This window comes from Aotus nancymaae, unplaced genomic scaffold, assembly GCF_030222135.1.
Source record: "Aotus nancymaae isolate 86718 unplaced genomic scaffold, 86718_ANA_hifiasm-v0.15.2.pri h1tg000014l, whole genome shotgun sequence".
Taxonomy (NCBI): Eukaryota; Metazoa; Chordata; class Mammalia; order Primates; family Aotidae; genus Aotus; species Aotus nancymaae.
The window spans coordinates 87,957,583-87,972,224 of NW_026988425.1; the positions used below are offsets into that span (position 1 = coordinate 87,957,583).

At 38.6% G+C, this 14,642-nt stretch overlaps 1 protein-coding gene and 1 pseudogene across 3 annotated transcripts in view; both read left to right on the forward strand.

Annotated features, from left to right (window-relative positions):
- The window catches only part of RHOBTB3 (Rho related BTB domain containing 3), a 59,712-nt gene that overhangs the window by 29,280 nt on the left and 15,790 nt on the right, over window positions 1-14,642 (forward strand). For all 3 annotated transcript variants that reach the window (XM_012477580.3, XM_012477582.3, XM_064376164.1), the window contains exons 7-8: window positions 116-228; window positions 4,668-4,788. In XM_012477580.3, the coding sequence (XP_012333003.2) occupies window positions 116-228; window positions 4,668-4,788 (234 nt within the window). The remainder of the gene's footprint in view (window positions 1-115; window positions 229-4,667; window positions 4,789-14,642) is intronic.
- Window positions 5,256-7,529, forward strand: LOC105734617 (60 kDa heat shock protein, mitochondrial-like; annotated as a pseudogene).

A 14,642-nucleotide genomic window follows, 5' to 3' on the forward strand; every position in this document is an offset into this window, starting at 1 on the left:
CACGGTAAAGAAAAATTAAAAGAAAGCACTATAAAGGGAATGTTGAATTTAATAAGAGATTTACTTTTCTTCCTGATTTAACAGAAAAATTCAGCATGTACTAATTTGTTTACAGGTGCTTTTCAGTGGGAAGAATTGGAAGAAGATATCAGGAAGAAGTTGAAAGATTCTGGGGATGTTTCAAATGTAATTGAGAAAGTTAAATGCATTTTAAAAACACCAGGAAAGGTAAATTAATTTTCTGTAAGTTAGTTTACTTTGACTCTCTGAATTATAACTCACATACTATGATGAATATAAAATTGAGTCTTCAGAAGATTCAAATACTATATAAATCTAAATGTTTCTTTTTTGAGATGGAGTCTCGCTCTATAGCCCAGGTTGGAGTGCAGTGGCATGATCTCAGCTCACTGCAACCTCCACCTCCGGGGTCCCAGTTCAAGCAATTCTCCTACCTCAGCCTCCCAAGTAGCTGGGATTACAGGCATGTGCCACCATGACCAGCTAATTTTTGTATTTTTTTAGTAAAGACAGGGTTTCACCATGTTGGCCAGTCAGGTCTTGAACTCCTGACCTCATGATCCGTCCGCCTCGGCCTTCCAAAGTGCTGGGATTACAGGCATGAGCCATCGCTCCTGGCCAATGTTGTTCTTAAGTATATTTTGCCATTTAAATATTTAAAACATAAATATGGGTTGTTTGTATCTTAGATTTTGTGTTTGTTGGGGGGGGTAGGAGTGTGTGTGACAGGGTCTCACTGTGTTGCCCAGGTGGGTATGATCTTGGCTCAATGTCATGATCTTGGCTCAATGCAGCCTCCACCTCCTGGGCGCAAGTGATACCTCCCACCTCAGCCTCCTGAGGGGCTAGGACTACAGATGTGCACCACCACACCTGGCTAATTTTTATATTTTTTGTAGAGACAGGGCTTTTCCATGTTGCCTAGGCTGGTCTCAAACTCCTGGGCTCAAGTGATCTGCCTGCTGTAGCCTCCCAGGGAGCTGGGATTATAGGCATAAACCATCACACAGCCCTATCTTAGATTTTAACTTATGCAAAAATTAAAATACGTGTGAGTCATGTCTTTAAAATACTTATTAATGAATTCTGCGTTCTGAAACATTCCCCTGGAGCTCTGGGAATACACCATCTATAGCAAGAATAAAAGGCTGTTTAATTTGTCCAGGTACAGTTAAGGTTATTAGAGGGCGTACCTTCGAACTCCTCACAACTTAAGTCTCAAGTAGTTTTTGAGAGGAAGGCAGTTTTGCATGTCCCTTTTCAAGTGTCTGAGAAATTGATTCAACAGTGTGAACAGTTAAGGATTATCTCATCAATTATAGGTTCGAAATTAGATTCAAGTTTGTAAAAACAGACTGTATATTGCCATAGACTGGTGCACATTAGAACTCTAGTTACTTGGATTGTATAGTCTGTAGGGTTTTAAAAAACATTTAAAAAATTTTAAGACATTATACAATTTAGCCAATGTATTCTTTTTTCTGATTTTGTGATATGCAAATTGACTGCAGTAGATAAATAAGGTAAGTTATATGCAATGCTTAGTGTAATATAGGTATATACTATGAGAAAAATGATTATTCCTTTAATTTTTAATACAGATGACTTCTCTGCCTTCTAAAACCTGTTATTAACATTTTAAAGTTAATATTTTACAAATGTAAAACTGTACTAGCTTTTAGCGAAGATTCTTGATTTTCTTTATGGAAAAATAGTCTTTTTTTGTAAACAAAGTAACGTAGAATTAAGAGGTAAGTTTTTTTTTTTAGTAATACATTGAAGCAGGTATACAGAAGCTGTCCAGTTTTACAAGTCTATGGCAGGACAGTAGCTCTTGCGATCTAATTCAACTAAATAGTCCTTTGTAAAAATGTGCACATATGCCTACATTCTCATTTTCAGCAGTTAATCTGGTTGTCTTGATTAACTTGTTCATGGACCAGTGAAAATGTATCTCACGTACATTTGTCTCCTCTCCAAACTTCTGCCCTCCCATCTTTTTCAAATTCAAGACAAAATTGATAAGGGAATCTGTTTATAGATTCTCTCACTCTCCAGTTCTGTCTTATACATTCATGTGTAATATACATCTATAAAATATTCTGTAAAATAATACACATCTATAAAAAATTCATAACCTGTATATGGCTGACAAGCACAGAAATGTTGCGTTTCCTTCTAACCCTGAACCTTTTCTTGAGTCTGATTCTGAACACATTCCTTTGAATACTGAGAATAAAATGAATTCTTGTTGGGAAAAGGGAAGGCTGTGTGATATGATTCCATGATATTGCACTGAATTCCCTCCTCTGCATGGGGGGAAAGAAGGGTTCTTTCACCCCTTCTTCCTGCAATTTCCCAGGGTTAGGTGCTCTCTCATTCACTGAGTACCGCATGGGGATGTAACCCTGAATTGGACTAGGGAAATGTAGATCACAGTTGTGACTCTGCCACAAATCATCTCTGTGGCTTTGAGTAAGTTAAGGCTTCTATAAAATGAGGGATAAATTGGATGGTTTCTGAAGCCTCTCTGGGCTCTCCATTTTGGTGACGCTTTTTGACTGTTACTCTCCTTTACGCGTGGCAGTCACTTGACTCCCATAACCAAATTTCTTCCATGTGTAGGATGGTATGTTGTGTATAGGATCTGAGAATGACTTTATAGGACCAGGATTTGTATGATCCTGTTTTACCTCTCTGTTTTGCTCATGGATACCATTCTGGACTGTTTTCTTCTGCCTTAGGAGGAAGAATAGTATCATTTTCTCCCCCTCATCAAAGATTTTAAACTTCCCACCATAGTAGATTAATTTAGAGTGAAAAGTAGATGTCATTCATTCTTATTACTGCTAAGGTTGTATGTTTATTTCTTAGGGATAAAGCTTTCAGAGTTCCCTAGCTAGCCAAGCAGAGGATTAGAGTTCTGACCAGGTCTGGGGTTCTGAGATTCAGTGGGGGAATGGGCAGAGACTCAGAATTTCAAGTGAATAAAATATGATACTTCAATAAAAATCATAACTAAATCATTCCACATTAGGGAACAATGTAGACTTTAGGCAAGATTGCAGTCCTAGTGAATCCTAGTATTTAAAATGACTTATTATTTTATCATCATTTGGGTAACACTACTTGAGAAAATTCAGGCTTGTTTTGTTTATCCACTGTAAATACAGAGAGTAAACTTAAAAAAAAAGAAAAGGAAGAAAAAGAAAAGAAATGGGTGGGGGTTATGGAAAGGGAGGCTGGCCCTTGACTTCCAGGGTTGGCACAAAGGGGATGCCTGAAGACCACAGAAAGAATAGAGCACTGAAGCCTGAGTCAGACAGAGTGGCTGCTCTTGGACCCGCCAGCTCCAGCCAGGCGCAACAAGACAGACAAGGTGTCAAGGGAGAAGGTCTCTAGAACGCCAGATCAGAAACCCAGGAAACTCTTTATAGGTTCCGGTGGACTCTGCTGTGAGTAGGAAGGACAATTAGGACTATAAGATTGGAGATTAAGATGGAGGTGAACCAGCCGGGTAAGGAGGTGAACGAAACCTGTAATCCTAGCATTTTGGGAGGCCGAGATGGGCAGTTGCCTGAGGTCAGGAGTTTGAGACCAGCCTGGGAGACATGGCAAAACCCTGTCTCTACAAAAAATTAACCAGGCATGGTAGTGTACACCTGTAGTCCCAGCTTCTTGAGAGGTTGAGGCAGGAGAATCGTTTGAGCCTGGGAGGTAGAGGTTGCAGTGAGCCAAGATCGCACCATTGCACTCCAGCCTGGGCCACAGAGCGAGACGCCATCTCAAAAAAGTTGGAGGCAAACCAATTCATCACTCTCAGTTATTATTTAAATGTCCACTCCTTTAAGAGAAAGCGTTAAGCTAGTAAGTAGAAAAAGAATATGGTGTGATAAGGGGAAAATGAATTTTTTTTCGGAGACAGAGTCTCACTCTGTCACCAGGCTGGTGTGCAGTGGCACAATCTCAGCTCACTACAGCCTCCGCCTCCCGGGTTCAAGCGATTCTACTGCCTCAGTCTCCGAAGCAGCTGGGATTACAGGTGCATGCCACCACGCCTGGCTAATTTTTGTATTTTCAGTAGAAATGGGATTTCACTATGTTGGCCAAGCTGGTCTCAAACTCCAGACTTCAAGTGATCTGCGTACCTTGGCCTCCAAAGTGCTGGGATTACAGGCATGAGCCACTGTGGGCTGAAAAATCTATTTTTCTTAATTACAAATCAAGTACTTTCTTAATGAACACATTAGGTTATATGTGTAAACATATTTTAGTAGGCATTTGTATGGGGCTGGACTACTCTTGTCTGTTTCCCAACAGAGACTCACAAGGTTTCAGAACCTTGCAGCTTCTCAGCCATGGAGTTGAGTTTTCACTTAGGCAATACATTTACTGCTGCGAATGCCGAAGAGAGCAGTGTTGTTCACTGACAGGCAGCCCATAAAGTCCTTTTTTATTTTCATTTTTTTGAGCCCATACACTTCTTGAAGGTAAGTTCCCTTGAATCCTATGATCAGAGATGCCACAGATTGGGGAATCATATTTCTTTAGAGATTTAGCACAATTTTCCAAATTCTCAGCCTTGCCTATGTGTTATCAAAGCATATTAAACAACCTTTCTCCTGTATTTGTGTTTTCCCTTATAGATTAATTGCCTAAGGAATTGCAAAACCTATCAAGCCAGAAAACCTCTGTGGTTTTATAACACTTCCCTCAAGTTTTTCCTTAATAAGCCGATGCTTGCCGATGTTGTCTTTGAAATTCAAGGTATGGATCAACTTTTACAAAGTTTATGATTCATTTTTATTCCTTGTTTTCTTTCCTTGCTTTCTACTTCAGTTTTGAATGTTTGGTGTGAAAGAATGATTATTCCCTATTCCAGGATGTAGATTAATATTACCTTAATGTCAACAAAATCTTCCAGGTAAATAGGAAGTATTTTATTAAAATGAGAAAAGAAATTCATATTTCCCTTGTATTTTTTCCTTTGCCATATGCTTCATCAACTTTTAGGGCCTAGCAAGAGATGGGATGATCTGTAATATTTTATTATATATTTTGTGTGTATTTCTTTAATATCCTAGTGTTTGCTACATCTGGAGCTAACCCCCTTAAAATTATTCTACCTCTAGCTTATTTTATTCAACTCTCTTCCTTTTTATTTGAGCAAAAGGAACTGGCCATTATTTTATTCAGCTGTCTTCTGTTTCTTTTGAGCAAAAGGATTGAGGGTTATGCCTGGCCCACCTCAGGCACCCACAGATATTGCTACATTTATTACTCATAGCACTCTGAGAATTTCATCACCAAAGCAACTGAGAGCTGCTTCTTATCTCTGTAAGAAAGTAAGGCTACCTAATTTTAATGAAGACGAGCTGTTTGAATGCCCATTATTGATTACTAGCTTGGATAATTTTGTCACTTTAGTAGACTAAGATCTAAAGAATGTGGTGGGAGCTGCCAGCATACAGGTGCCGCCAGTCTGGGGGAGAGGCGGAGGGAGGGGACACGGGCTCATCACCTTGTGCGTCTTGCACTCTGTCCCTCACTGGCCGCTGACCTGCCTGACTGCACAAGCTCTGCCCCTGCCCCGCAGAAATACTTGGATTACCCACAGTCTTAACGCAGATGAGACCAGTGTCAGAATACTGGCTCCTCATCTCATGTGGGCCTATGCCAAAGATGTAAAATTTGGTGCAGGTGCCTGAGCCTTAATGCTTCAAGGTGTTAACCTTTTAGCCAATGCCGTAGCTGCTACAGTGGCACCAAAGGAAAGAACTGTGATTATTGAATGGAGCTGGGTACGTCCCAGAGTAACAAACGATGATGTGACTGTCGCAAAGTCAATTGACTTAGAGGATAAATATAAAAATATTGGAGCTAAGCTTGTTCAAGATGTTGCCAATAACACAAATGAAGAGGCGGGGGATGGCACCACCACTGCTCCTGTACTGGCATGCTCTATGGTCAAGAAAGGCTTCAAGAAGGTTGGCAGAGGTGCTAATCCAGTGAAAATCAGGAAACGTGATGTTAGCTGTTGATGCTCTAATTGCTGAACTTAAGAAGCAGTCTAAACCTGTGACAACACCTGAAGAAATTATTCAGGTTGCTATAATTTCCGCAAATAGAGATAAAGAAATCAGCAACATCATTTCTGAAGCAATGAGAAAGGTTGGAAGAAAGGCTGTCATCACAGTAAAAGGATGGAAAAACATTAAATGGTGAATTAGAATCACCATATCTAATTTTTGCATACCTTATTAATACATCAAATAATTAGGCTAAATTTTCAATGTATTAAATTAACTTATTAATATATCAAAAGATCAGAAACATGAATTCAAGGATGCCTATATTCTGTTGAGTGAAACAGAAATGTCTAGTGCCCTGTCTATTGTACCTGCTCTTGAAATTGCCAGTACTCACTATAAGTCTTTGGCTATAATTGCTGAAGGTGTTGATGGAGAAGGTCTATGAACCTTCATTTTGAATAGGCTCAAAGTTGGTCTTCAGGTTGTAGCTGTGAAAGCTCCAGATTTGTTGACAGTAGAAAGAACCAGCTTAAAGATATGGCTATTGCTGCTGGTGGTGCAGTGTTTGGAGAAGTGGAGTTGACCCTAAATCCTGAAGATGTTCAGCTTCATAACACAGGAAAAATTGGAGAGGTCATTGTGACCAAAAGCAATGTTACGCTCTTCAAAGGAAATGGTGACAAGTCTTGAACTGAAAACTGTATTCAAGAAATCATTGAGCAGTTAGATATCACAGCTAGTGAATATGAAAAGGAAAAACTGAAAGAATGGCAAAACTTTCAAATGGAGTAGCTAGCTGTGCTGAAAGTTGATGTGACAAGTGATGTCACAATGAATGAAAAGAAAGACAGAGTTACTCTTAATGCTGTAAGAGCTGCTTCGAAGAAGACATCATTCTGGGACGGGGTTGTGCCTTGCTTCAGTGCATTCCAGCCTTGGACTCATTAACTCCAACTAATGAAAATTAAAAATTGGTATAGAAATTATTAAAAGAATACTCAACATTCTGACAATGACCGCTGCTGAGAATGAAGGTGTTGAAGGATCTGTGGTACTTGAGACAATTACGCGGTGTTCCTCAGAAGTTGGTTATGGAGCTGTGGTTGGGGATTTTGTGAATATGGTGGAAAGGAATCACTGACCCAATGAAGGATGTGAGAACTGCTTTATTAGACGTTGCTGGGTGGCTTCTCTGTTAATTACAGCAGAAGTTGTAGTCACAGAAATTCCTAAAGAAGAGAAGGACCCTGGAATGGGTGCAGTGGGTGGAATGGGAGTTGGCATTTCTGATTCCTAGAATAGGACTTTACTTTTATTAATGAACTGTGATGGAGAGATCAAGGCAGTATTTCTCACCATTAACTACAGAGAAGTCATTTGTAGAAAATGAAGAAAAGCCTGGGTGATGTTTTAAAAAAAATTACTGTAACTATCAGTTACTGGTTTCAACTGACAATAAATAGCAGTTTACTGTCATTGTCCATGCCTACTAATAATTTGTTTTATATTTTTGAATAAAAAGAAATTTGTACATTCCTGATAATTGGGTGAAAGAGCCACGTACCAATGTACTGCTTTCAGCTTAAATCACTGAGGCATTTCTACTACTGTGCTGTTAAAATCAGAATTTTAGTGCTTGCTAACAGAAGATGAGAAGTTAAGGAGAGGCTTTTCTGTGGAGAGTAAAAATAATTATATACAAAGTAGAGGAATACCCAATTATGGGACAGCCTTTATGTAATACAAATTTATTTAAAGTTAAAAAAAAGAATGAATTGTCCGATACCTTCAGTTATGGAAGAAAGATGGAAGGAGCTGTTTTCCAATGAAAATCTAAGTAGAACTTTAGATGGGCAATTACTAAAAGGAAGACATAATCTAATTTTATGGTAGAATTGTGTAGCAGCTAACAATAGTCATTTACTTTATAAAATATTTCCTCAGAAAGATGCACAGTACTTTTAACTTTGCTCATCTGCCAAGACAGGGAATTGGAGACTTTCCAATGTACCTTCCAACAAGCCACCGCCAGCCCCGTGTGCAGTGTGAGCCTGGGACGCTGAAAGTAGGGCATCGAGAGTGACCTTGGGATACAGAAGAGTGACTGGGAAAAGCTCACAGGAGGCCACAGACTTTATATCATGCTTTCGTCATTTTAGAGCGACCTAAAACTGGCTCTAAGCCCCTCATATGATCACACCTTGATTTATTTGTTGCCTAAATAAAGATCCAAAGTGTATATCTAAAGATAGCTTTCATAAATTATTCACTATAGATAGGGCATGCCTAGTCAGGGATGAAGCTCCTGGTGATACAGAATTCTCTCATTAGCTTCTAGGAGAAAAATCTCTGTTGATGAAGACATTTGCTAAAAGTGCTTGGTATGCTCTATCCATACTAGAGAAACATAGGAATAGATAATTTGGTACAAATCATCTAAGAAGCTTCTCATTTCAACAGAAAAGACTACATCTATTGTTAAGAATAAATATGATTGGTAAATTTAAAAGTATTTCCATCTTTCTCAAATTAATGTTTAGACAAGTGTGCTTTACAGAGATGGAGTCAGTTTCTGCGTTGTGAAAGGAGAAAGATGCCCCTGGAGGTGGCTGAATGCTGTCTTCCAAATGACTTCCTGGGGGGCACCCGTGATTTAGGGTTGATTGGACTCATACTGAGCAGACTCCACAAGATGGAGATAAGGTGGGGGCAAACCATTCCAGTGAGCATGTAACAACCTAGGGCACTGCTTTTCAAAACCAGAAAAAGAATTAGTAATCTGAAGGTTATATAGTGAATGAACATATGAGAGTAGTGTCTAGTGGTGTTTGATCCAAACCATGGTGAGTTCTGGTAGATGTCTTCTGTCCTAACATAGTGTTAGTCTTAATCAGACCAAGCATCTCTGATCTTCCTGGATGTTCTATGCATGTTCTAGCTACTGGTTCTGTGGCCAAGGCTGACCAATCTGTTACCATTTGCACAGTATTTGATACAATCAGATACAGTGTATTCGTTTAGGTATTTACTTCCTAAGTCATGAGTATGTTTTAGTCCTCTGTTTTTTATTTTTAGCCTAGGTCCCCTTGATTGGAGTTTTGGATGTTCCCAAACCCCTCAATCATCCCCTAAGACTCTGGAATTTTAGGTTATTCTCTAAATGACTAATCTCATTCTTTGTGTGTGTGTGCTTTAGAAGTTTAGCTGTGAGAAGGAAGCCATAATTCCCGGTCGCAGGAGGAAACTTAAAATTTCCACGAATACAGGATCAATGTTGTTACATTGCTGTGTCTCCTACAGCCCCTAGAACTGTGACTGGCCTTTAATAAATTGCTATTGATAGTAAGATTAATGATCCTGAACTTGGGAATCAACCACTGAAGCATAACTGTGCTTGAAGAAGAATTTGCATTGTAATAAACTTGTAAAAGGAAAGAGAATTCATCACTTTGCCAGGGATGTTCATTTTGCAGCATAGTTTGAGAGCAATATTTTTCAAGTAAATTGAATATAAATGCCTGGCCCCATGATACGTTAATGAATTATGGGTTGTCTCCCATCCCCACCTTTTCTCTCTTGCTTTGTTATGAAAACGCTACCAGATTTGCTTATAATTAGCATAGGACGCATTGGCATCAAACATTATATTAGAGTAACTCACTGAAAAGATTTTCAAAGGGAATATGCAACACATGAAAATATTTATCGTAGAGAGAGAGAAGCAGTGTTGTGGAAAATCCTTGCTCCTCCTAATCTCTTGCTTTTCTTCTGTGATTGTACCTACTACAGGTACGTAATCACCTTGCCCTTCTTCCCCTCCCACCCTTTATGCAGGGGCTGGGGTCAGGAAGGGCTGGCTGCATGCCTGTACTGATGAGGTGCAGCAACTGCTATGGTGCTCTTTATTGCCTCTCTAGCTCTAAAATCTAGTTTCCCTAGGAGTCAGAAGCAGGGAACAGCAGGAATGGTGGAGGCAGGATCTGGCAGCAGTTTCCCTAAAGTCAGCGGTAGGCAAGGCACACCAGCTCCTGTGAGTTGGGGAGGGGAGCTGTAGAAGGCAGCAGCAGTGTCGTTTCCTCTGGATGGGCCCCAGTTCTGAATTTGGCTTTGCACCCTGACCAGTGTGTCCATGGGCAAGTCACCTGACATTTCTTGTCTTCGAGTCTCGTTTGTGAAGTGAAGAGGGTGATGAACCACATAGATTCTAAAAGGTTCTTTTTAGTGTAGCCATCCTCCTTTGGTTCTCCATGCACTGCTTGCAGGGTAGCAGTGAGAAAACCAAGGAGAAATTTGGAGCTAAAAGTTGAGTGAATTCTTGCTCCTTTCACGGTTAAAATATGTGACCACCAGCCCATTGAATGGAATGGAGCATGTTTAAATTCGCCTCACTGTGGTCACTCTGGCAGCAGGCTCAGCTTACTAGGGCCATTTCTCTGATGTACTTTTGGAATTCTTCCAAAATGTATAGGGAGAAGTAGAAACACCAGAGGCATTCTGAGTGAGGAAAGAAGCAGATGACTCAGCGAATCACCAATCTACTTCATCTCCTTGAACAGCAAATAGTTGAATTTCATGAATAAATTTTATCTTTTTCTGATTATGAAAGTCATATACGATTGTTGTAAGACAAGTGTGCACAGAATGATCACATTTATAGAAAATGTCTGTTTTGTTCATAAGTGAATTAAAAGGGTCAGAAAGGATATATTCCATATTGTAAACAGAGGTCATCTTTAGAAAATGACATGGGCATGGTGATTAGAAAAATGTTATAAATGCTCATTGTAGGACAGTCAGATATAAAGATACAAAAAAATAAAAATAAAAATCACCCATCATACTGTGCCCCAATAACAATCACAGTTTTATTTTAGCATAATTCCCTCAAGTCAGTTTTCCTCTGCTTAGAAAAGGGGGCTATGAAAATAGATACTGTCTACCCATTTGTGAGTTGTATTTTTAAACTTATGTCATAAGCATTTTACACTGGATTAAAAACCCCTTGTTTTCGGGCGCAGTGGCTCACGCCTTTAATCCCAGCACTTTGGGAGGCCGAGTCGGGCAGATCACAAGGTCAGGAGATCGAGACTATCCTGGCTAACACAGTGAAACCTTGTCTCTACTAAACATAGAAAAAATTAGCCAGCCATGGTGGCACGCGACTGTAGTCCCAGCTATTCAAGAGGATAAGGAAGGAGAATCACTTGAACCTGGGAGGCGGAGGTTGCAGTGAGCCAAGATTGTGCCACTGCACTCTAGCCTGGGCGTCAGAGTGAGACTGTCTCAAAAATAAATAAATAAATAAATAAATAAAACCCCTTGTTAGCATTTTTAATGTCATTATATGGTTATATCCTTTTTTTTTCTTTACTATAGGTGAAAATTTAGGTATCTCCTATATTTTCCTATTAGAAATAACAGCTACATTGAAGATTTAGTGTAAATATCTCACTCTCAAATTAGTGCCATTCTGATTTCAGAATGGCACAATATAACTATTGCTCTATTTAAAGTCAGATTGCATTCTCTCATGTATCCTATTTTACCTTCTTGTCATTATCTGAAAATATATAAAGGTTGTATGTATCTATTTCTGGATTTATTTAGAGGCAGGCAGGGTCTCGTTCTGTTGCCCTTTTCTTTCTTCAATCTTATTTTCTGCACTCTGGTGTTATATATCAATATTAATAATTGTAAGTACCCTTAACCTAAAAACCCAAAATCTAAAATGCCCTAAAATCCAAGATTTTTTGAGTGCTGACATGGTGCTCTAAGAAAATGCTCATTGTAGCATTTTGGATTTTGGATTTTTGGATTAGAGATGCTAAACTATTAAGAATATATAGCAAATATTCCAAAATCTAAAAGAAAAAATGGAAACATTGAAACATTTCTGGTCCTAAGCATTTCAGATAAGGGATACTCAACCTGCTCCAGGCAAGAAGATTTGCTTTTTAGATCATGTTAATGCCTCTCACTGTGACAGCCTATAGGATCTGTGGTTTTGAATTATAGTTATATTATTAACAGACAGCCACATTTTAATGTCACTCTGAAAAATGAATGTCTAATTTTTGGGGATGTTAAGTGGGAATAGCAGTTTGAAATGTGAAAGTACTTCTAACTTTGTCTTTGATGTATAATTTAAATGTTTTACACCAAAAATTGGGAAGGAAAGTATTTTTATATTTTAAATTTATGTTGTATTTAAGATAGACCCTCAAAGTAAGGATTGGGTAACTGGTCTCAAATCTTAATTATAAACTTTTTTTTTAAGTTATAGTGAAGTCTTCAGATAAATTTACAATTTTTTTTGGTGTACACTTAAAATATTTATGATGCCAAATACACACTTCAAAAGATTCATAGTTATGAAATAATTCACATTGGAACGTAAATTTCATATTATCAATACAAATTTATGTGAAGTAATTGGAATAATAATTTAAAAATTAGATGATTATCCATTTAAATGTAATGTTTGGCTGGGCACGGTGGCTCATGCCTGTAATTCCAGCACTTTTGGAGGCTGAGGTGGGGGGATCACCTGAGGTTGACCAGCTTGGCCAACATGGTGAAACCCCATCGCTAGACCAGCCTGACCAACATGGTGAAACCCCATCTCTACTAAAAATACAAATATCAGCTGGGCAAGGTGGCAAATGCCTATAATCCCAGCTACTCAGAATGTTGATGCATGAGAATCGCTTGAATCTGGAAAGCAGAGGAAGCAGTGAGCTAAGATCACATCACTGCACTCCAGCCGGAGGAGACAGAGTAAGACTCTGTCTCAAGAAGTAAAACTTAAAAAATAAATAAATAATAAATATTTACTAAGTAAATTATTGGTAATTAATAAGTCAATTAAATAATAATGATAAATATGTACTAGCTAATTAAAAATAAAATAAATTAAAAATAATAAATTTGAAGTCACACGTAATAACTCTTTGGCTTCTTTATTCCAGTTTTGAGAGTGGATATTAACCTCATGAGAGGTTTAAGGAAAACTAAATGAGAATGGAATCCATGGAACAATTTAGACCAGAGCTGATATAGTGATTCACCTTGATGAGGTGGTAATGACATGGGTCAGAAAGACCTGGTTAAGATCTTTGCTTGGATGCATACTTAACTATGTAGGTTTGGCTGTGTTACTTTACGTTTCTTGTTCTTTTGTTTCTTTGCCTATAAAATAGGGATACTAATTTCTACCTTGTGGCGTGGTCACAGGGGTTGAGCTAGTGCATACCAAGGGCTAGCAGAGGCTTCACCTGCAGACTCCACTCCCCTTCTCCTGCCATGGCAGCCAATACTCGTGGATCACTGTACTTTTTCCTGCGGAACCCACATTCTGCAGCCAGTCCTGCTTTTGAAGTGTCCCAGGCCATCACCAAAATTAGGATAGGATAGCACAGGCTGGAATTAGCATAGGATGGAAAATGGGATACCGTCCCTGTAATAAGTGATCATCAAATACACATATTTTCCCTACCACTCCCAATTCGTTGTTTTGGCATGTAAAAAAAAAAAGTTACTATAGCAGTTCTAAAATCAGTCTTAGTAAATATTTAGAGAGGTATGGATGTCCTTTTGACACCTGAGTCTGTGCCACATGAAGAGTTCTTTACAAAATTACATTATTTCCCTGTTTGCTTAGCTAGTACATATTGTGGATCTCTCTTGAGCTAGATAGGTATCCTTTTTTAGGAATGAAACCAAAAACAGTTCTAAAAATGTTACTTTTGGAACTTGGAAAGTAGTAGTATGAAAAAAGTGTGACAAATGTAGTATTTTATTTTAGTAAACAGTAAAAACAAAGATTCTTGATAATTTAGGTAAAGTGACTAGAAAACCTGGGATTTTCATTTTTGTTTCACTCTTGTAGTTCTTTTCCTTAGAAAAAAATTCTTAAAATTGTAACATCAAATGAGTACTAGAAGAAAAGATAGTTTGGCCTTGACAGTTTCCAGGAACATGTTTATCTTTTAACTAGAAAATGCTATCTTCCGTTTCCTTGAGTAATTTCTTTACCTGTATCCTATTGCCAGTTAGTGTATAGACCACATTATGTTCCTTCAGCATATTTTTATATACAGTGTTGAAAAGATCTAACCATATTAAGGTATTATATTACAGTTTCACAACAGAACAACTTATAACATCAAAACAATAGTTTAAAGAGGTCAAAAACTGAAGCTGATGTTTTCTTAACAGGAAGTATAATGGTTTTTCAAACTAAATTCCCAGCTTGAAATAGGCTTAAAAATGCTTTAAGGTACAGTTCTCGCTGGGTGCAGTGGCTCATGCCTGTAATGTCAGCACTTTGGGAGGCTGAGGTGGGTGGATTACCAGGAGTTCAAGACCAGCCTGGCCAACACAGCAAAACCCTGTCTCTAATAAAAATACAAAATAATTAGTCAGGCATGGTAGCACATGCCTGTAATCGGAGCTACTTGGGAGGCTGAGGCATGAGAATCATTTGAACCCGGGAGGCAGAGGTTGTGGTGAGCAAGATTGTGGTACTGTACTCCAGCCTGGACGACAAAGCAAGACTCTGTGTCAGAAAAAATAGTACAGTTGTTCCTT